Here is a 24,622-nt window from a genome sequence, read left to right as displayed (position 1 = left end):
AAAATCAAGCTGTATTAATCAGCACACACAAGAAATTTCCCCTACTGCACTCAGCGTTTCTATACAGGAACAGCCAGAACAGATAAGTAAAAGTAAAACAAAGCTGTAAGTGGTGTACTTTACAGTTAAGTGTTTAAGGAATAATTGTCTGTTTTGTCACCTTTTACAGTTTTTTTTCTCTATTTCCTCTTATTTAATAAATAAGTAAAATAAATATTTAATGTACATGGGTATATTATTGAGCAGGTATATTTATTTAGCCTTTATTTAATGTCTAATTTACAAGAGAGACCTGATTCAGACAAGCATTAAATCATAGCAATAAAAAATAAATAAAATTGTTTAATGCATGTATACATATATGCTGTTTAAGTCTACAGTTAACAAAACAATGTATTTAAACAGTATTGGGCAAAAGTCCTGAGTCACCCCTAATTTTTTCATATTTTTCCAGGATACTGGTAAATATGTGTAACCATACTTGGAAATACAGTATATAAGACATAAGCAGTTTGCACAATTCTAATAAACTTGAGAGTAAATCTTTGTTATGACTGCCTTCATTCTTCAACGCAGCCTGAACTTTCTTAGACAAGCTTTCTGGTAACTTCTTTAAGTTGTCTCCAGGAATAGTTCTCCAGGCTTCTTGAAGGATATATCAACACTGTCCATCGGATGTTGGCTCTCTTTTCTTCTGTTGCCTGTAAAGATGATCCCATACTGCCTCAATAATGTTGAGGTCTGGGCTCTGGGGAGGCCAATCCATGACTGATCTCCAGGTATGCTGTAATTGCATTGGCACTGTGTTTGAGATCATGGTCATGTTAAAAAAGAAAGTTGTTCATCAAGCAATCACATGCTTTCCAGCTGGTATTTCATGGTGGATCAAAATCTTTTGGGACTTTTCTGTGTTCATAATTACATTTTGGTCTATAAACCAGCTCTGCACTGGATAATGAGTCTAATGATCATCAGAGTAAGCACCTATAGAAAGAAACTCCCAGGGTTGTTCATTTCAATACAATTTACGTCCTTTCTGTTTATTGCTTGTCATTGTGTTGACTCCCTGTTGTGTTTTCTGCAGTCTGAGGGAAGAGGAAGACTGCATCAAGGAAGTGAACAGTCTCATTCTGAAATGGGAAAAACAAAGCATAAAGCGGAAATGGGGTGGGGAGGTTTTTTTTTTTTAAGTCCTCACTCATGTGTTTCCTTAATCACTGAAAGCATTCAGTTATAAGGAATCTCAAAAAGTAGAGTTTAAAGTACACAGGCCCTGAGCATGAAGGGTGGATCTGATGAAAGAGTGGGATCATGCAAGAAACTGAGGTCAGGTTATTTGAACCTAGCAGTGCAGTGTCACATTAAACAGAACTTAATAGAACTTGCCTTTGAGATAGAACTCTCTTCTAATGCAAAATGCAGGAGCTAGGAGACACATTTTCTGACGAGACAGCCTCTGATGAACATTAGTAATGCCGGAGTGCACAGTTAATCGCTTATGCCATTAAAATGAAGTTTGTGCCTATTGTGGGTTTTAAGCTATATCAAAACAGTTTTAAATAATAACCAATTTCATACGGGTCTTTCATTTTTGCTAAATTGCACTGACTTCTTCTGTCTCGTTAAAAATGAAAGAATGCAAAAAAATAATATGGACATATTTGTGTAGATATCGCCATAATGTCAAGATGTTATGAGTCGTAACTTTGCATATTAATGCAGTTCAGTTATTAAACTTGCATACAGTTGCAACAAATTCTAGACTGGCGTTGTGCACCTCAGGCCTGGATACCTGAGATAAAGATGAAAGAGTTTAAACACACTATTCTGTGTTTTGAAGAGGTGTTTGAACCTCATGCAAGCTCTTATTAAATGTCTAAATGCTCTTAGCCAGCTAGACAGTCGGTCTTCGTCTGCCTGGCCTCTCTGACCAATGATCCTGATTTGGACTGACATCATCGCAGCCCCTGCTATGTAAAACATTACATCACTCTCCTCTTGTTATCGTTCTGCTGTGGCTTTTTCTGTCTCTCTCTCTTTCTTTTTTTTTTTTTTTTCTTTTTTTTTTTTTTTATCTTTGTTTGCAGTGGAATAAGATCCACATCTAATCAACTAATCTGTCTGAAATCCCACCATATGTTCAAAGTTAGTCACTCACTTCTTCTGTGGGAACAGCATGTTGATTTTCACAATAGCTACCATTGAATCATTGTTTTCCAAATACCAATGATTACCCTTTTCAGTGAGACTTGCCTACTGAGGATATGCAATTGTGTGTTGGCCTTAGATTATTAGGTTTGCTAGTGAAGGAGCAAAGTGCTGGATACAGTGGACTGCTGCCGCCCACGCAGTCTTGCAAATATCGCCGTGCCTCGCTTCTTCCTCCTTTAGACCCATCCAGACACATGTGATATATGCACTTAACATCCACACTGACCGACTTTTTCTCATCTGCTTGTCTTGACAGAATGGACAGAGCACTACAGAGGATGGAGTCACAACTGCTGTCAAGGTAGGTGGCATTTCTGGAACAATGACACGCACTCGCACAAACATGCACAAATGTGACTCAATATTCATGCAGCTTAACGTCCAATAAATTACAGCGAGAACTTGGACGCAAGTCTTGTTTTGAATTCTTGGCTTTTGCGCGCGCTCTTCTGTGAAGACGAGCAGCAGAAGGCGAAATTCCATCAAAGGGCAAATTTTTGTGCGAATCTTCATTTTGAGCCGTTTCCATCTCTGTAGCAAAAAAGAAAGCCGTGGCGCTCTGTCACGTGTCAGGCGTTTGCAAGTGTGTGACTGTGCGTCGATTTATTCATTTAGCAGTCGCATTGACAGCCCTGAGAGGGTATTAGCTGGCTCAAGTTTGATGTGTTGAATATTCCCTGAGTGAGGCTGATTGAGCAGCAGTCTGGCTAATGGGTATAGTGATGAGTCTGGTTGACTAGAATAGAAAGGCCATGTAGTGTTACACATAGTGCACGTCCTGATCTGGCCCGCTTACATGCCAACATGTCATACAGGGACAAACGCACATCAGCTCGCACTTACAGAAACTCGGTGAAAAAACACTGCGTCAGCCCTTTGTGCCTCCTGGTTGGCCTCTGCCCCGTATTGTCCGGCTCTGAAATATGATCCCGCTTCCCCTTGCACTCTGTTCAGTCATGTAGCAGAGGACAAGGAAATGTTTGTTCTTGCGTAGCTAGCCTCTTCTTTTATGGCCTCACTCTCAAGGGGAAGAGCCTCTAAAGAGCGTGTCGTCTTTTCTTTCAGTGCAATGTCACAATGTGCTGTGACCGTGGACGAGCTGAATAAGAAAGGTTTTTGCTTTAGGAGTCCATGCACATATGCCACACTGGGCAAGGCAATTAACGTTTGAGGACAAGAATTTAAAAGAACAAAGGATTGTTCTTTTATCTATGAATTTTACTACTACGTGATCAAGGATTGGGGATTTTTGTGTGTGTGTGTGTGTGTGTGTGTGTGTGTGTGTTTACGCATACAAGAAAATGGCAAATCTATGCAAGTTTACTCCCCAAAAAATCATCTTTGTGCTCGAACCACTCTGTTCTGCTCCTGTGAACTACATGAGGACAGATTTGTCAAACCCTTTTTCTTTAAACAACTGATTTTTCATTTTATCTCCAACTTCCTTTAAATAATGAACTTGGAAATGATCATGCACACTGTGGATATTATCTTTGTACCTCACTGAACTTGTAATAATAGCAACCCAGACACCAAAAATGAAACCAGATTTGTCATGTCACAGCACATCTGGCCACATGAAGTCATTATTGGAAATTGTACCAATCCAGCATATTAGATTACTACATCCCTAATCATATAATGTCAATATGAGTCTCCAAAAAGTGGCTGATATTCAATTATGACTCAGTCCTGGTAAGCACTGTGATAATTTACATGTTTTGCTAATTAACCGGTGCATTCCAGTAATCTGATCAATTATGTAATCTCTTTAAATAGGCTGCTGGATTTTTCTCTCCTCTGACTCTGCAGCAGTGCTATCTTGTGCTTCTTCCACACCATGATAGATGATCATGGGTTTTTGGTAATATGCTGAGAATAATGGACCACTATATTAGGAACTCAACCTGCTCTCGCTCTTACCTGGGATGCCCAGCCGATACCTATTAATCTCCTTGATGCCTTGAGCTGTCTTTGATGCTTCAGACATAGTTACACGTCTCATCCTCCTAGCGGCATAGTGAATTCGGGTCCTTGTCGAGCTCCTGCTTGCCTTAGACAAGTTTTCATCTAAAGCTGGCGTAGTGATCTCGTAGTGCCTTCTGCATCTCTGTGTTAGAAAAACTACAATGAGAACACTAACTTGGTGGAGTCTTTAGGAGATGGGTTTGTTAGCCCCATGTAGGGTTGGGCAGTATAGCCTCAAAATTAGATCACGATATCTCATGATGTAGGAAAAAAACAATAACTTTTGAATGCAGCTGTATTTGCAAGTGTAAGGACGTAAAATACATTTTCCATCTTTTTCTCTAATGAGCTACTGTCAGCTGTCAGTGCTGACATACTACTTAATTAAAATGTTAATCTATTGGAACAAGGGGCCAGCACAAGAGGAGTCAACTGTGAGTACAAACGTATTTTAATTAAAAGTATAAACTGCTTAACACTGGAGTTCAACATTGACTAAAATAACTTGACCTTGTAGCTCGACAGGAACCCTAACAATGTTGTCCGATAATAAAAACTGAAAAATATATATATATATTTTAACCTAATTTAATGTTTTCTTTATCTTAGGCTTTGGGACTTGAACTTTTTGTATCCACACAAGTAATTTCCATCAATGTTTGCTCTTACTGTCATAGGGAGTGCAACCAGCTGGTGCAGCTAGCGAAGCCTGGCTTAGTCATTTGTGTACATTTAGGTCACACATCACAAGCTGCTGGTATCTCCTCCTTCGTAGCCTGGTTGTACTTGACGGTTTTAGTTTTTTATCATTATTATTTTTCTTTTGAAACAAATGTATTTTTTTTCCCACGTTAGGTTTGTATTTCCTAGTGAACTCTGCTTTCTTGGAGCTTGCTGAAGTAGCTCTTTAAGTACTAAATCATCATCAGAGGCACTCTTGCTCTCAGACATGCCTGGGCTTGTCTTACTGTTATGCCTACTTGAGAATTGGTATATAGTGTTAGTATAGCAATGATATCGCTGTTTGCCTGCCGTGGTTGACCCTACCAGGGCTAAATCTCCACTAGTATGGTTTCCAGAATTCAAACACTTTCCTCAAGCCTACCCATCATAACATGGTAGCAGCACATGGCCAGGAACTAAAGATGAAGAGGCTAAAATGGCTTGGCTGTGTTTTATGGATTCAGAGAATTTCAAATGCTGTCTTGAGATGGGCCAGTGTTGGAAAGTGAAAGAGGGGCAGGCCGAAGACCATCTGGTGAAGGATATAGATGGCAGAGTTGGAGGAGATTGGATTTTCACGAGGTGAAGTAAGTGCTCAAGCCCAAAACGGTTTCAAGTGGACAAAAAATATTGCAGCCATATGATCCACCAGGGAAAGCATGCTCTACTCTAGCATATTAGCAAGACTTGGAAAGCTTTTCCAGTTTCATGAATGATAGGATTGGGAAAATATTAGGAATGCTGTTTTATGTGATCATTTTAGGTGATCATTTGACTAAAGGTTTTATTGCACAGTCAACAAAGCTAAAAATGTAAGTAGTATGTAAATAATGAATCACACCGTGAAATGCTAGATGTTGGTGGGGTTGAAGGTAGACCTCATACCCAGACTGTCATAGCATCGCGCAGGCAGAGCAGTTGTAACCAGGCGCTACAGCGATCAATACTGAGCTGCTCTTTTAATGCTGGGAATCTGATAATGGCGGCTGTTATCTACTCTAGCCATGGGAGTTACCTGCCTCCAGCAGACCTAATAGAGGAATGGATGGTGTGAGAGAGGCAGGGTTTAGAGGCAACAACTGAGAAAGAGAGAGCACAGTGTTGGGAAAGAGAGCACCTGTCCTTGTCGTTCAATGATGTTAAAACCTATAACAGGCTTTAAACAATAACGTGATGGTCCTCAGCATTAAGCCGTGAGTGTTTGGGTCTGGGGGTGGTGAGCTCAACTGGGTTCTCTCTCTAATGAGCGATCTGCTCTCTCCTTTGTCTCGTTGTGTAAAAGCTGAGCGACATATGATTCTTGCCTAGTAGAGCTTCCCAAGCTATTTTTGGACCCATTAAACTGATAGTAATCATGATCAATATCTGTCTCTCTCGGTGAAGCAAGATGAAACTCATTTCTTCTTCACACTGACACAGATAATCAGTTTCTTTATTTACAAGTGGAATGTTATTAAGTAGATTGAATTAATCCTGGAGGCCATAAGATGATTAATAATAGTTAATAAGAGCAAAGAAAATTGCGACGCACTTTTGTTCAACCATCAGTCTAACATAATGATACGTTTTCTCAAGGAGAAAAGAAAGGAACGCAGCAAATCCTCATATCTGAGATTCCAAAGAGAAATAATATTTTGCTACCTAATTGACATAAATGATACATTATCTCAATTGCTACATTAGGGGAAAACAACTCTTATGAATAATGAATAGATTATTTAGCCTATACTATCAGCACTGGCCTTCTCTGTTTCATTACTTTCTGTCAAAGCAGTAAAAGTTATTTCTTGTATTATTGCATATGCTTTAGACCAGCTAAAACTAAGAATTCCAATACTTTGATGTGACATTAGAGTAGCAGTTAAAAAGACAGCCTTTGTATTGGTGTGATGATATCAGACAGCTGTGGACAGTCACCTGAGAAAGGAGGGTACTTAGTCGTGTCGTCGCAAGGGGATGATCTTACCCAGCAATTTAGTGCCTGGCAGGGTGCCAGGCTTTCAGTGATCTGCTACCACAGAAGTGATGCATTTGGCCTATTTCTAGCAACAGATCACATCAACTCCATTGCCCTTGAGGATGCCAGTGAGGAAGATTTGTTCAAAGAGCTGAAACAATGAATAAGACAATAACAACCTCAAACAGAAAAATTGAAAAAGGCATCGCATACTGTGCAGTGAGTGATGAGAGGTCTACCACAGGGCTGTCAAAAGAAGATAAAAACTAATTAGCCTGCCGAGCACGCAATAGGTCACCAAATCCATTTCAAGGAAAAAACCAACCATGCTCTGTTTCCACCTTCTCCAATGAGATATTTTGTTTTCTAGAAGTGTAAGGAAAGTAACAAGAATCTCCCATTTTTAACGACGTTCCTCTATTGGAGGAGCTGATTTACTTGCTGTGTGTGTGCGTCAGCTTAACCCTCCTAAGCTCATAACTGTTTTATCAGGGATTTGTGGGTGTGCTTTGATTGATAGCAGCCTGAAATTGACAGCAAACAACCCACAAACTGCCATTAGATTTGGACTCCGATGTCGGGAAATCATGATTGGTGCTGGGCATCATGATCTTTTCACAAACTTCAAACTATTGACACAAAAAGGCCGTACTGCTTCATATTTTTCCAAATCATCCAACTTTCATTTCAGGGGAAGCATTTGGGGATATGCTTCATATTTTAACAGTGACCTGCCATTAAAATGTATTTATGTGTATATTTTAAAAAAATATTTTTAGGTTTTATATTTTATTACCACAACAATAAATCACTGTGACCTAAAGAAGTTGTTATACTTCCTGAGTATAAGCCAAAGCAAATGACAGCCAGCCCAGCTGAGTGATAAGTAGATAACACATAATTTTCTGCATTCCTGTAAATGGTGGACATTTTCTGAGATAGTTATTACAGCCAGAGAATTTTTAATTATAAACAAAATCAGTGTGAGTGAGAGAGAGGGGGGTGAAAGATGAAAGGAAACTACTTCAAGGATGGAAAAAAATGTTACTGCCTGCAGCAAGGTGGGATGTCAGTGTTTTGTTGACATTTTGGGTCAGCGTGATTGAAGTGCAACAAAGGAGTGGCGTCGTCACACCTTAGTCGAAATTTGACTTGTAATTAAACTCGTGGGCATGACATTTAAATGTGCGCATCTGAGGAATGCACTGTGTGGTTTTCTGACATTCAAAATAAGCTGTTTGAAGATGTTTCATGGGTGTTTTATTGAAACAGTCATCCGTGGGCAAATGCAGAGTAACATTCACTATATGGTCAGGAGTGTGTGTCTGTGTGTGCACTTTTTTGTCTGACTTCCACTTCAGTATGAACTCCCACCTACCAAGCCCGAGGGCAGCAAAGCAGTAAAAGGTATTGCTTTTTCCATTGGTGTCAGTGACACTTTTTGTTGTCCCTAATGTAGGTAATGACTTTTTACTGCAGCTAGGTGCTGAGCGAGTGGTATTTATGCTTCAGTGGCCGAGGGACAAGAGGACGTAGCGGAGCGCAAGCGGGAGCGAGGAGATGTCAAGAGCGTGAGAAGAGAGGGAACGGAGGGAGGAGAAAACCGCATAGGACTGCAGAAGTGGAGTACAGAGAGGAGAGAAAAGAGGGGAGGAAACGGGAGGCACCTCCTGCGTAGCTCTTCATCAAGTCAGTTAGCTGGGGTTCCAGACACAGTCATAGTTCTGAGCTTTGCAACTAAAGAAAAACTCATATTGCAGTAAACTCAAAAGGAATCAGTGGCAGTAACTCGGCATATCAAACACACTCTCCGGGTCTTTTGGGAAATAGATGCACACACACTCAGGCATCTCCTTGTTGCAGTGTGCATTGGTGCATTGCGATCCAGTGTACCTGCGGCTAATTTGCCCTTTGTTGGATAACCACAAGCGTGCACATGCAATGCTTCTTTGCAAATATAATTATTTGTGTCTTAATATGATGGACATCCTGCAGCAATGGTGTTAAAATGTGTTCAAGACCGATTAAATATTTACCAGTGAGAGTGCGTAGGCAGGGATTGCAGCTTACATGATTTGTGTTTTGACCTCTGGGCTACTGTAGAGCTCAGCTGGGCTAGCGAGTCAGGAAATGGAAAGATGGCTGATGGCTGCGTAGCCTTGTGGCATGTGTTTGTATAACTGTGAGCCTCTGTTTGCACATGCATGTTGTAGGCATGGCAACTGCTCTCCCCATTTTTTTTTTTTTTTTGCAAAGCTGACCTTGGACTTGATTTACGTGGCTCTGCCTGTCCCCCCACATTGAAACACACCAAGCTCACCTCAACAATTCCTACACAATAAGTATAACAGATTTATTGCAGCATTTTAATTAGCAATAAAACTCTACAGGCAGTCAGACTGGTGAAGACTTAACCAAGATCCCAGAACTGCAGTGTATATGAACTGCATTGCACTGTGCTTGGATTTATGTAAGGGTAAAACATGTTCAAATCCCTGCCTCTTTGTTGTAGATGAATAGTTGTTGTTGCTACTGTCAGTCACATTAATTAAGACAATAGAAGATTCTTGTGGTAGTTGGAGCCATATATAAGCTTGGGCGCAAAGAAAAAGAGAGGAAGTGGGAGGGGAAGGAAACATAATGGGAGACAAAAAAGAGGATGGAGAGACTAAACTATACAACTCTTTCCTTTTACAGCAAAGAAGGGAGTTCATTTTGCAGTGTGCCACTCAGAACTACAGAAATATTCAATTCTTTAAAATCTCACCAACACTTGTTCGCTATGGGTGGGAGAAATTGAGTGGGTTCAGCTGGTCATTAAAGAGCATATGTTGCAGTGTAGGATAAAACAAAACAAAACAATTATAAGAACTATGGAATAGACTGCAATAAGACAGCCATCACCACTTCCTCTTTATGCTAAATATGAAGCTATTATCAGCCTAAGTTAGCATAAAGATTATAAACAAGTAAACCACAATTGTTTGTTTTACTGTTTGATATTGAGATGTAAGGGTTTAATTAGCAAGCTGCTGCAGAGCCAGGCTGAATGCTGATTACCGTTTTTAGCCTCTAAGCTAAGATGAGATAAGCTATGATAAGCTAACCATTTGTAAGCTAAAGCTTCATATTTCTGTGTTCTTTGAAAGTCTCAACATGAAAAAAATGGGCATATTTCACAAATACAAAACTGCTTTTGTTCGAAGTGAAATGTTTTCATATAGTTTCTCTTCTTGACTTCTTATTTATACTCTTTTATGGGGGATATTTTTAGTAGCCATACCATTCCTTTGAGGGCTTTCAGTCTGGAAAATTCACTTGACTCTCATCAGAGGGTGCAAATACAAAGGAGAAAGAAAAGGTAACAGCATTCCTTTTCTTAGTTCCTTGTCTGTTTCTATCTTGCTACTTTAGATGCCTCCCTTTCTCCTGGGATGGCATCCCTGCAGGGGATGTCTGCATTATAATCTCTCATTGAGATGCATTCTATCTTCTTAGACTGCTCTACTTCCTTTGGGATTTGGTGACTGGGATTTATGTTTAAAAAAAAAACAAAAAAAACATGGCCATGTGGTGTTTTGCAGAAGAGGTCTAAATTTTACCCCAGGCTCCTATTGGATTTTATTTTCACATCTGAATGCTGTGTTGCATTTCTGTTAAACTCCATGTAGTGCTAGATAGTGGAAGATTGCAACATGGAGCACACGTCAGTTTCCTTGTGTTAATTAATAACACAACGCTATCTTAATAAAACTCTACAACCATCTGTTCCATGTGTTCCTGTTTGCCAACTTATAATAAAGGCAAACAGTTATTTGCAGATACAGCAGATCTCTGATCCTGCATTTGAAAATGTCTGATTTTTGAGCTCCTTATTTCTTTTTTCAACTCTGTGTTGTTAGCATGTCTTGTCTCGTCCCCTCCTACCCTTTTTACCTTGAGAAAGAGCACTGCTTTATTCAGCTGTCCAATAAGAATGCAGACTTTTGACTGGCATACGTTACCTCTGCTTAACAAAAAAAAAAAGAAAAAAGAAAAAAAAGAAGCCATGATCGTTTGTTATTTTTCTTGGCCTTTCCAGGTTTGGAACATAAACGCCATGAAATATGTAAGAAACTCCATAAATACTTAATAAAATGGACAATTAGTACAGCAGACGGCTACTGAGCTGTACCTCCAGCTAGAACCTGTGTTTGCTGTGTTTAATTTTTCAGAGCTTGAAATGTGCATCACAAAGAGATAGAAAAAGCATTTCATATAGTGCTTTTCTATATGGGCAAAGTTTGACGTTTCTTAGAAAACTTGAGCACCATCTTGCAGAGCGCATGAAATCTTGCCAGAGGAGCAATGCATTATACCGGCATCTGCTTGGCTATGATCCCCAGTGAGCAGAGGCCTGTATTAACAAGGTCTGGACAAGCCTTGGAGCTGCGCAGAGCTAAACACTTCACATTCCACTGCAGGGTTTGAAGAAGGGGTTATTAACAGGGTAGTGCGGGTGGGGTGGGAGGGGGACTGGGACTGATTATGTCACACTCTGCTTTGGGACGTAGCCTGAAATGCACACCTGATGCTTTAGTGTGGCTGTGTAGGTAAATTCGCAACACTTTAGTCCTGAAATCAGATTAACTTTACTGATATTTGCTTTTAAATCAACTGTGTACTCTCATCTTCCTATTGCCGAATAAACACTATAATGTTGCAGCTTTCTGCATTTATTCATTTCTGTTGAATTGTAAATCTACTTTGTTTGTATTTGTGCAAATGCAGGGTGTTAAAATGCGCATTTTCCAAAATATTTGTGTTTCGTCTGAAGGATGCGACAACGGAAAGAATAAAAACTGTCCAGGTTTACTGGACTATTGATGGCAGCATTGTGACTCAGGCTCAGAGGTGACGTCGGTTCCCATCACAAATGTTTCTCCGGCACACACACACTTTTAACAACCAGGGTTGTGTGTGCATATTTGGTTTGCATGTTTATAGCACTGTTTTGCTGACAGCTCTGTCATTGATCACACTTTGTGATACGACATCTAGGTGGAAGCCTTCAGCCATGCACACACTCATACACATGCATTGATACAGCACAGACACCGATACTGTGCTGTTTGTCTGCTTCTAGTGGAATATTTTATTCTTTTTGTTTGTTTCCGTTGGACTGCTCATCCTTTTCTTGTTTCTTGATGCCAGATTGTTTCCCGTTCATACGTGACTCACAGAGTTAACAAGCCTCTTGAGTGTGATTATTAGTTGACAGAACTTATTGCTCTTTCCAGTCCTGCTCTGCTTCACTTTATTTTATTTCCTTGAAATTATAATTTTTTACTCATCATATCTCATCCCGCCTACAGCAACAGTACAACATAGCACACCACCATTTAAACTGACTAGAATAACGCACTCTCTGGGTGGGAAGCTCGCTTCCTTGACTCTCCTCTATTGAGATTTTTGCCTCCATAAACTAGCCATCTTAATTGCTTTCATTTCCAGCTTCTGCTACACCACTACTGATGATGTGCGACGTAGCAAAAACAGAATTGAAACGTAGGATTGAAATCAAGAGACGGCCTCCGTAGCTGGATCGTCTCTGGGGCCAGCTTTTCAAGTCAGGATACGATACTTCAATCTAAATACATTATCTCTACATGACTGTATGTAAAAAGCATGTGTAGAAACGTATATAAATATAACTAGCAGTTGAGAAGTAGTAGCACATAATTTGGGATTTTTTAAAAATATATATTTATATTTGTGTTTTTGTTTTTTTTTTTATGTGCAAGTCCAAAATTAGAGGAGAATGCCTAAATTTCTGTAAAATAAGCTAAGGCTTCTTGTCTTTACTGTACGCAGACTGACTGTGTACCACCGTTTACCTGAGGCCCATTCAGCAAAGTTCTCATATTATGCTAATTAGCCATGTGGTTGTGTTGCTTATGCTAGTCCTTGTGAAGCTGTGGTGAATCAAGCGTGGCTAAATCATGCTGATGTGGTAAAAGCTGTAATGTGTAACTGAATAGTAAACTGGAAATGCATCAGAATAAGCAAATTTTTTTGTTTGTTTGTTTATGATGCAGTCATGAATGCTCCATCAAAACAAAATAACACTTTTTTTTTTCTATTAATACTGAAATATTCGTACATTGGTCTTCTTTTTCAGTCAGTCAAAAATCAAATTAATACAAAGTTAAAACGGTTCAGTGTCATGATAAAGCAGAATATAGTATTGTAGCTGATTTGAGCTTTGTGGTATGGCATGTTATCCTGCTAGAAGCAGTCATCAAAATATGTATATGCTATAGTTATAAAGGTCATATACCATTGATACAGGGCGATGTAGATTCATAGATTGAGACTTATCGTATTAGCAATATATTTAAAATCTTCTCCAAATTTTAGTGACTTCTTGCGATTTGTAGCCTCAGTTTCCTGTTCTTGCTGTCACCCGGTGTGCTCTTTAGCTGCTGTAGCGCATTTGCTTCAGGGTTCTATGTATTTTTCATTCAGCGATGCTCTTTTGCTTACCATGTTTGAGTTACTGTTGCCTTCCTGTCAAGGTATTTTTACCCAGAGAACTTTACTCAGACCTACCCATCTGGCACCAACAACCAAAGTTACATAAATCACCTTTCGTTCCCCGTCTTGATGCTCAGTTTGAACAGCATGTGTCTTTTTTGTGTGTCTCTCCTTTTTTTAGGCTTTTTAAAGCCTTTTATTTGGATTTCACCACGATCAGCATTTCATTAGCTATTGGTGAATAACAAGTGCAACAGCCAAATATTTGGGTGACATCAAAATAATGATCCATTAAGCTTACATTAGAGCAGTAGGAATAACTACCGTATTTCCCGGACTACAAAGCGCACCTGAATATTAGCCGCACAAGCTAAAATCAGGGGAAAATCCTGTTTTGTACATACATTAGCCGCACCTGACCAAAAGCCGCAGGTGTTTCAATGTTGACTCATCATATGTAAGAGAATATGCACAAAGGGAATTGTCAGGAAAGAGATGGCTGTTTGGAGACACACCCTTTTATTAATATTTTGAAAAACAAGTTATGGGTACATATTTGCACATGTGCTGTGCTTCATAAATGAGTAACAAATGTATTACATAACAATAACCTACAGCACACCAGAAAAATAGATTCGGACTACCTTTTAGGCTCAGGTGCAGTGACACGGCTTTAACAAGAAGAAAAGTCAGTCATTCACCACCATCTTCCTCTTCTTCCTGCGCACTAAAACCACCAAAGTCCTCTTCTCCAGTGTCGGATACGAACAGGCTCAGGATGGCTTCGTCATCCACTCTCAGCTTCTTTCCTTCGTTGTCACTTTCAAAACCAAAGAAATCCTCATTGTCATTGTCAGTGTCGGAGTCGAACACCCTCTGAAGGGCCGTGGCGGTGTCCTCCTCTCCATCATGCAGCAGTCCAGCCCTTCGAAATCCGTTGGTGATCGTGGATGTTTTCACACTTTTCCACGCTGTCAGAATCCACCGGTGGAGTTGAGCATAACTTGCTTTTCGCAAGTTTATCGCCGCTCGTCATCCACGACTCCCGCTGAACGCGTAGCGCTACTTTGAAGTTTGTTTTTCGCGCTACTTGTACGGCACTATGTTGCCTGGCGGATGGACATGTGACCAACATACCACTCTTGAACCCCGATCCTTCCGCCAGGCAACGTAGTGCCGTACAACAGCGGAACAAACAAAACAAATCGTCTTACGATATCACAAAAATCATGGAAAATCCATAGAAAAGCCGCACCTGACTAAAAGCCGCAGGGTTCAAAGCTTGTGCAAAAAGTAGCGGCTTATAGCCCGACAATTACGGTAGTCACATGAAGCACATAAAAATTAGATGAAGCCTCTTTTTTTGTCATTGTTGGCTATATGGTAGTTATACATGGGCTATTGTGCTTGAAAAACACCATCTGATTTCCTTCAGTGTGAGGTCATCTCGTGTAAATTAATAAAGTAAAGTGCACTTGAGGCAATATATTCCAAAATTCCCATTAGTTTAATGTTATTTGGTTGTTTTTATTTATTTATTTATTTTTTACCAGAAGGGGTTAAAATGCTGGACTTTCAGCATAATTTGTGGTAGCTCTTTTAAAGGGCTTTTCGGCCACAGACTGCATTGAGATTGAGGCATCACATACTGTGCTCCTTTCTGTTCCTGCTTTTAGCGACAAAATCAGCACACTCCCAAAAGATTTATGCATCCTGTCACCCTGCTTTGCCAAAGTCCTCAAATAAAACGAACAGGCCAGCATTTTCTAACTCGCTTTGAATATGCATAACTGAATATGATGAGACTCGATAGGCTTCTGAATGGATGCAGAAGTCCCATTCAGTTTACCTTGTCACATTGTTGTGACCTTTTGCAAAAGATTTGTTTGTTAGTAAGACGCTGAATGCTAACACTTCAGTTTTTTTTCCCTTTTTCTTTTTTCAGGCCAGCGTGTGATTGCTTTGTGTGTATTTGCATAAATGTGACAATAGGCCTGTGACTTTCTTTGCATACTTTCCATAACTTACAGTTATTCTTTACTCATTCATTGTAACAACACTTAGCTTGACCCGCTGTCCTTTCTGCTCTCATAGGACTCGGTGTGAATGAATGGAAATAATATTTCATTATGTTGTTATTTCTCATCTATTCTTCTTTTTTTTCTTTTTTTTTTGGCTTATTTCTACGTGTTTAATTACCTTGGTGATATGATTTCATGTCATCTGTTGTGTCACTGTAGAGTCAGTATAAAAATGCTGACATAAAGTTGCACACTAATGATGTTACACGTCAATAAACCTCTTATTGATACTATAAAAATACATAAATGGCAACATAAGTATTATCAGCACATGATTTTTCAATTTTATCATTTTATTTCTTCAGTGGAAGTCACGAGCACATGACTTCCACATCTTGCAACACCATTTTTTTATATTCCATTTCATGCGTGATTATGATATGAGGTTTCCGTCCTAATTGAACATTTGTCTAGACGCAGCTGAAAGATAAAGGCGCAGCAGATAGATGAAACACCACAATACAGAAGCTTCAGTTAGTGTTGCTCAACTGTAAAGCGGCTCTGCCTTAGACTCTGAAGTACGAAAAACTGCAATTGCATAAAGGGGAAAGCTAAAAACCGAAGATTTAAATAATAAATTGGCTCTTTGAGGAAGGGAGTTTTGTGTGCGCGCTGTGATAAACTCGATGCGAAGACATTTAGATACATATGAAGAGATATTTTCACGTGACGGCAATCGAGTAAGATGTCAAAATAAAAACGCTGCAACTGTTTCTGTTACTATATCAACCTAATATTACTCAGATGCTGAAAAGCTCTAATCAACCTTTTCCGAACCGTGAAATTAAGTCAACTTTATGCTGAAGAACCACCTCAGCTCAGGAAACCTCTTTAAAGACGGTCGATATGATTGCTGTTTTGTAGACGAGCGGAGCCGATGGCTCTGGCTGAGGTTCCGCAATTGTCTGAACTTCACAAGTAAGCCACATCCTGAAAGTTTATGTCAAAGTCTGAGACAAGACTTTAAGCAGTTGTTGTTCCTGTGTGTTAATAAAAAGTAGCTCGGGCCTATGAGAGGCACAGCAAGTGACCTTTACGAGAAAAGAGAGGTTGAAAAGCCTGGATTATGGAATGGAAATTAAAGGATTAGTAAGTGAGCTGCATCTTGTTTTTTTATTTTTGAAATATTTAGTTCTGATTTATTTAACTGTGTACGCACAAGTGATTTGATTAATTAAAATTAGTTGTGTTTCTTTGGGATTTTTTTCCCTCTTTCTTGAAGAGCACTCTTCAAGAAAGCAACTTCCTACTACTTTCATATACTATGTATAATTATGCATGCTATTGCTGGTATATTTAAGATAGGCGACCACAGACTTGCAATAAATTGCCGCAGTGTGCTGCAGATTCACTGTGATCACGCATGCAGGCAGCAGGCACACTCATTGCTCACTTTAAAACAGAAGGTACAGTGTTGCATGGTTTAGAGTCTTTATCTAAAGTGCATCACTTCTCTGGAAGTTAATTACAGCTCCTCCTTCAAGCATCTGTTCTGCAATCGATCCCATTAAACTGCGTGAAAAAGCTCTCTAAGTGGTTGAGAATAAGGTAGCTCGAATTTTGATTTGTCATTGTCCAGAAAGGAAATACACATGTTTCATTCTTGTTTTTTTCCAGAAAAGAATTGTGTAAAAACCTTCTTATCACAAAGACTTGATCTTATCAGGCTGCCCATATGGGTGTTGGCCTGGAAATGTCAACTTTCTTTTCTTTCCCGTGCTCTCAATCTGTTTGATTTTCCCTGTTTCCTATTTGTCTCTCCACCCTGTCACATCACACATAGAAATGTGATTGTAGGTGTCATTTTCAGAGGCAACAAAGTCAGGCTCATTTGATTATTTCACCAGCAGGCCGACGCTGAACAACCGGACTTGTCAATTGCCTTCATTTCTACGTCACGCATTTTGAAAAGCCACTGTGATGATAACAAGTGCAAACAGCCTCTGGATTCTGTTAAAGTGGGCTCTGCTGTTCTAACGGCACTCTGGATGATATAAGGGAGGGAACCCTGATGACGCACACATACACGTGTGCGCATGGACGAACGCACACAGCCCTGCTAAATGAGAAAAGCACTGAGGCTTGAAGATGCCCTCCTTCATTCTCTCTCTTACTCTGCCCTTCATCATTTACCTGGTACATTCCAGTACATCATCCCCTTCCTCTCTTCCTCATCCCTGTCTTCCATCACTACTTCTCTGCACTCTTCAGCAAAGTGTAATTCATCATCATGTCTTGTAGTTCAGATAAAGGCCGACTAATGATTTGTTAAGCTTTTGTCCTTGACTCATCTCCCTTTAATCAAACTTGTGTTATGAAGTTTCTCAGTCTAACTTCTTTTCTATGAAGTTAGTTGTTTTCAAGGCTGTTTTTGCTTTTTTTTTTTTTTAAAGCGACTATGTCTAGAAGTCCTTTCTGTGACTATGAATCCTTTTTTTCTCTCTCTTCTTGAACAAGGTCATCCAAAGTATTACAGAAAGGATGTTTGGCATTGATGAGCCCGATTGAAAGGGTTCAGGTAAACTTGGCTTTCCATGAGTGTTAACAACGATGTCTGGCTCATATGTTGTGCATAAACTACTCTTGGTGTTCGTTTTCATGGCAAGTTAGTCAGTTAACAAGATTCTTTAATGGAAAATTGACTTCATTACGCAAGATGGACTTTGTGCTGAGACACAGCCTTGCACACAATCATCAGGTACAATAAAAAATGATCTATTAGCAAGGCTTATCCACACAGGCCCACGCAGACACAAGTAAACACGCAAAAGCGCACCATCATTCACGTCTTATCAAGTCCCAGTCATGCAGTTGTTTATGCAGCAGGTTAATTGAGCCTCTCCAGAAGGTTTTAATGCAAATTAAAATGCCCCCCTATTCTTTGTAGTAGCTAACAGACGCTGTTATGATTGCATGTGCAGACCCAAGGGGAAGGTGTGGTTTGTGTGTGTGTGTTTGTGTCAAGCGGGTATCCTCTTATCTGAGTTTGTCATCAGCAGTAACAGATGCAAATTGCAGTTTCAGTTTAGGTGCGTTAGAGATCTGATGAGCATATAAACAGACACACACACAAACAGAGACACTAGGAGATGTGGTTTGCAGCCTGCCTCTGTTCTAAAAGGGGGCTCTAAATCTTTGGATTTTGTCATACACATGGGAATCTCTGTTACCCTCTCCCTCTTCTTGATTTGCAACTATATAGCTGATCTCATTGCTCGGTTTTCATAGGATGGTGTTACACAAAAAGTGTTCAAGGTCCAGTTTTGCCAAGAAAAAGAAGCGGTGAAAAACACCTAAATGTTTTTGGAAGTTCAGCATATGTTACCTGAAAATTAATATTAAATTTATATTAGAGGCCTCTGTCTGCCTAATGCCACAAAAAAGTTTTTTATGTACATGCACTGCAGCCTTGAACTTTTGTAGGCATTACCCGATGGAGGTGCAGGTGAGAAACCAAATGTGCATTGCAGTCACAGTACGCATTAAACACTATTTAACCTGTGTGATTCTAGTCCACGTGATGTCTGATTGTGCCCATGTGGAAATAATCCATTCGACCAGTGAATTCATATCGAATGATTAGGCATTCTGTGCCTAAGTGCACTACTAACTTTGCAATCAATTTGAGAAGTGATTAACTAAAGTAAATGTAGTGATTCATCAAAATTACAACATTATGCATGTGTTTCACTGGCACATTGTGTTACCTAATGCAAGTTTTTTTTATGATAAAGGATCAACTGATCATTTAAAAAAATGCAAGCCTGTTCTAAACTGTAAGGATGTGACAATTAGGCATCTAGATCTGATCTATTGTACAATAGAACAATAGTTTGATAAGGGCTGTATTTCCCCAAAAGAGAAAAATCACATTTGACGTTCAGAGATGAAGAAGAAGCAATGAGATATTTTCAAAGTAAGCACTGCTCAGAAAGAGATACTTGATTAAAATGGAAATCTAAGGCTAACTTTTAACGCCTTAAGTCCAATTTAGAGTTTAAAGTGTTTTTTAGATGTGCATCTAATCGATATAGGATGTCTTGCTGAAGTTGTGTTTTTTCCATATTGTAAAACCTCTTGAAAACAGGTTTGTTATAGCTTATTAAAAATTGCATGAAAATACAGGCAGTCTTAGTGCAGTTTAGTTCATGCTACACTGGTTAGTTTTCATTATTGTCGAGAAGTAATGCAACATGTTGGAATGATGTAGAGCAGACTGTGGTGTTCATGGTCGGCCTCATGAAATCACATCTATTTCTTTAAACAAGGGATCCATCCATCTTTTCTGGTCCTTTTATCCAATTTTTAGTGTCATATTAGATGTGCTTTCTTTCAAAAACAATGTTGTTTCTAACTTTTTGGTAGTTTACGTCAAAGCTGAATCAGAATTTCAATTTCCTTATCATTCAACTTCTTTCTCCCTTTTCAACAATCTTGCCCGACCTGAAGGGTTATCATGTGTTGTAGCTGTTTCCCTCCCTGTTGATCTATACGAATGACAAAACAGATTTAAAAAAAAAAAAAAAAAAGAAAGAAAAGTCTTAACTTGAAGCAGATGCCCCTCAGATGCTTGAGCCATCCATCTATTCACTTCATCCCCTCTGTCATCCATTCATGTCTGCTATTGGCCTAGTCGTCATGGTTACTCTGCCCTCAGCGTCACTAAGCCCCAATTGTGACTTGTGCTGCCAGGAGGAGAATGATAATGCATATAAACACAAGAGCAGACTCACACAAACGTATACTTTCGTAAATCGTAATGGGTGTGCTCATTGGGATTTTCATTCATATACCAGTTGGGTTTAAAGACACACACACAGAGAAAGTGACAGTCTGTTTCTCTCTTTCTATCACATTCAGACATGGTCATGGTAATACACAGGGATGCTCTGACAGAAAGTCAGCTCCATTAATCATCCAGTCTGTGTGTGCACTCTGATACGTCTGTGTGTTCTGAAAGGTCTCTGATATTAGAGTCTCAAGCTACATAACCTTTAAAGGCCATCATCGTATATTACCTCCAAAATAAACATAGTATAATCCATTTCATGCTGCATCGGTGATAAGTAGAAGACATTTCTGGCATCAGATTCCAAACTGAAGTAGAGTGTGAACAGGAGTGCTCCATTTGTGAAGATGGAGGCTGGCAAGTGTTACCTGGAAGCATCATCTAAAAAGATGTTTCCTATGTGAATGGCCTTGCCTCTGAAACTACCTCTTGTCTTGCAAAGAGGATGCTGGGAGACGGAGACTGCAAAAACGCAGTTGCCATAGTTTCACACTTCTGCCTCTGAGGGTCAATTAAGGAAAACGTTCCGACCATTTCCACTCATCCTTTATAGTTCTCATCAATATGGATGCTGATTGTGTCGTCTCCATGCTCTGCCCTTTTGCACCTCTCTCTCTCTGTCAAGTTAACAAAAACTATCCTTTTTTTCTGTCGGTTTATCTTTTCAAGTTAAAGTCTTGTATTGGTGTCCCTCTGTTCCTGCATTTAAATACCTACAATACATACAATACAAAAAAAGCTTTGATGTCTGTCTGTATGTGAATTTTGGGGGTTTATTTGGCATTTGGTTGAGCAGATTTCTAAAGGGGAAAAACCTGGGACTAAGCAGGAAGTGCAGATTGAGTAGCACTTGAAGTTGCTATTTTAGATGTTGTAGAAATGTTTGTGTGATGACACACAAATTATAGATGAGTGACAAAATGCTCAGGAGATGTTGAGGTTTGGTGTTTCTGGCTTGTACTCTTTATTTATTTATTTTTTATATATATTTGCAACCAGGTCCAGAGTGCTACACATTTCCACCGCAGCCATGCAGCTTAGGTTTAACATCGATGACCTCATTGTGTATATTCACTCTTCCGTCTCTCATTTATCCTTCTATCCCGCCCCTTTGTTCTCTCTAAATCATTTCTGCCATTTCTTTTCGTTCTTTTCTTAATGCATTTATTGACCAAAGCTCCCACTGTGGATATTACACAAGGCCGTTTTAACCCGATGTCAACTGGCCCATTGAACTGCCAATCATCTGACGGCTATCCATGCTGCTGCTATAAATATTACAGATGCCATGACAGGATTTCCTGCAGTATCTGTGCTAATCCTATACTCCTGCTGGGACATTTCCTCTGGCCTCTACCTTCCACTTGTTCATGTGATTAGTTGTTTTAAAAGTCTATAGAATGTTTCTCCTTTTTTTTACACATTTGCTGTTCTGTTGTTACAAAAACTGCATCCAATCAGGAAGTAACGTGGCAACCAGAAACCACAAAAAGGGAAAGACATTCAGCAACTTCATTTGAGCTGAGTTGCTGATGAGCAATTGAAGAGACTACCAGTGAGATTGCAGGATACTATTGACTGACATATAACCTGGTAGTAAATACATTATAGGGTTACCTAGGCAACAGGAGGCTGGAATGTCCACAAGAGACTGATCGTCAGCTTCAAAACAACGCGTGATAAGCAAATCGCCTTCAGTGTGGATGCAAATTTAATGATGCCATGTTGTGTAGTGTACTCTGAATTTGGTTCTTAATTACAAATCTCTCTCTCGAGAAAATAAACAAATAAATACATAGCTTAAATAAGTGCTTTAATTTGGCAAACATTCCCTTTGTAGTAGGCTTCCTGGGCTGCACTGTGATTTTCTTGTGTTTTCATCATGCACTGGATCTTGTCCACTTTATCAAAACTGCAACCCTTCAACTTCCTTTTGAGGAAGAGGGTGAAGTCACAGTGAGCCAGATCTTGCAGTGGTGACCAAAGAACTGTGTTTGCAATGGATGTTGTGCAGTCGAATTTTATGTGGACAGACTAACACTTGGGGGCGATTCACAGTGCAAAATCCAGTGGACACCAGAGGAACAGATTCTTCTGGTAGGACTAATGATCTGATCTACTGCCTTTAGGACTGCACACTTTTGACTCTTTAACTAAGATCTGCTCTTTAGGCTGCACATCTGCTATATTGAGATAATCCATCCCACCTCACAGGTGTGCCACATCAGGATGCTGATCTGACATCATGAGTAGTGCACAGGTGTACCTCAGACTGCCCACAACAAAAGGCCACCCTGGAATGTGCAGTTTTTTGCGCTATTGGGGGTCTGGGGACCCAGAACCGGTCAGTATCTGGTGTGACCACCATTTGCCTCATGCAGTGCAACACATCGTCGCATGGAGTCTATCAGATTGACAATGTGGCCTGTGGAATGTTGGTCCACTCCACTTCAATGGCTGTGCGAGGTTGTTGGATATTCGTGGGAACTGGTACACACTGTCGTATACGCCGGTCAAGCACATCCCGAACATGCTCAATGGGTGACATGTCCGGTGAGTATGCTGGCCATGCAAGAACTGGGACGTTCTCAGCTGCCATCTGCCCTGAACAATGTGAACCATGATTCATCCGTGAAGCGCACACCTCTCCAACGTGCCAGACGCCATCGAATGTGAGCATTTGCCCACACAAGTCTGTTACGGCGACGAGCTGGAGTCAGGTCAAGACCCCGATGAGGACGACGGGCATGCAGTTGAGCGTCCCTGAGATGGTTTCTGACAGTTTGTGCAGAAATTGTTTGGTTGTGCAAACCAATTGTTCCAGCAGCTGTCTGGGTGGCTGGTCTCAGACGATCTTGGAGGTGAACCTGCTGGATGTGGAGGTCCTGGGCTGGTGTGGTTACACGAGGTCTGCGGTTGTGAGGCTGGTTGGATGTGCTGCCATATTCTCTGAAACGCCTGTGGAGACGGCTTATGGTTGAGAAATGAACATTCAATGCACGGGCGACAGATCTGGTTGACATTCCTGCTGTCAGCATGCCAATTGCACGCTCCCTCATTGCTTGTGGCATCTGTGGCATTTTGCTGTGAGACAAAACTGCACATTCCAGGGTGGCCTTTTGTTGTGGGCAGTCTGAGGTACACCTGTGCACTACTCATGATGTCAGATCAGCATCCTGATGTGGCACACCTGTGAGGTGGGATGGATTATCTCAATATAGCAGATGTGCCCACTACCACACATTTGGACTGATTTGTGACCACTGTTTGGGAGGGATGGTTATATTGTGTATCTGGAATGAATTTTAGGTCTCTACGTCCATCCCATGGGGAATGGGAGCAGTAACAAAGGTGTTGCGTTTATATTTTTGTTGAGTGTATATCTGTTTGCAAGTCATGGGAACTTGCTTATGAGGGTTAAAATTCGGGTCCAGATGATAGTCAGAACAGACAGTATGTGTCGAGCTTAAGGGGCTTAAGTGGTCGTGATTTTAGATTGTGGCTTGAATTCTGATCTTTTAAGTTTTCCTCCTTAAATAAGCAATAAACGATGAAGCGAGTGCAAAAAATGTCTTCTCATTAATGACCCGTAGAGGGTTGTACACTAATATTTGAACTGAATGGTTAGTTAATCACGTGCAAGTGATGGGAGTATTTGCCAATATTACTAAAACATGTGAGTTTTAAATGAAACTAGTTCTACGTTCACATACATATTACTCAGGTTTAAGTATCAGTGTTTGACAATTTTTAGACATTTTTATACATTAAAAGTTGATTTAACCTCAATCAACTGATTATGCAGCTGCAGATTTTAATGAGGGTGCAACATTTCACTACAAGGACTTTTATTAGGCATTAACAAAAGAAGCAGTTCCTGTTTATAACCTTAAAGCATTTTTATTAGAAATGCCTAAAAATATGGTCCATGCTGCCTACAGTCTCTTTTTGTCTTCAGTTCTTATATAATCTCAGACTCTTTCGTCATTGTGAGGGTACCGCTGCAGTGTGGTTTTTTTTTGTTTTTTTGTTTTTTTTTTACCCCTCTGAGTGTGTTTGCTCTTGCAGGCAAAGTCTAGTGTGGGTATTTGTTTTTACAGATGAATGTTTAGACTGCTCCGTCTCCCTCTCTGGACCTTCCCGCTTTCACTCGTCATCCTCTGTCTGTGCAGTCGGAGCTGTCTTGCAGTTGAAAACGTACAGGTGCTTGCGCTTCATTTTCCAGGAAGGAGCAGAAGCTACAGTGCAAGACACAAACACTAGGAGAGCAACAGCCTAAATTAACTCCTTCTTCCAGGCTCATGCACCATTTGACCAGTGACTTCTCTTTTCCTCTTGACTCTTCCTCTTGTCTTATTTTTTTGTAATGATTCTCTC

At 40.1% G+C, this 24,622-nt stretch overlaps 1 protein-coding gene across 1 annotated transcript in view; it reads left to right on the top strand.

Annotated features, from left to right (window-relative positions):
- Positions 1–24,622, top strand: part of rps6ka1 (ribosomal protein S6 kinase a, polypeptide 1) — a 45,313-nt gene that overhangs the window by 5,359 nt on the left and 15,332 nt on the right. Inside the window, exon 2 of the mRNA XM_026152936.2 lies at positions 2,468–2,512. Within this exon, the coding sequence (XP_026008721.1) occupies positions 2,468–2,512 (45 nt within the window). The remainder of the gene's footprint in view (positions 1–2,467; positions 2,513–24,622) is intronic.

This window comes from Astatotilapia calliptera, chromosome 19, assembly GCF_964374335.1.
Source record: "Astatotilapia calliptera chromosome 19, fAstCal68.1, whole genome shotgun sequence".
Classification (NCBI taxonomy): Eukaryota; Metazoa; Chordata; class Actinopteri; order Cichliformes; family Cichlidae; genus Astatotilapia; species Astatotilapia calliptera.
This window is presented reverse-complemented; position numbering and strand designations above follow the sequence as displayed.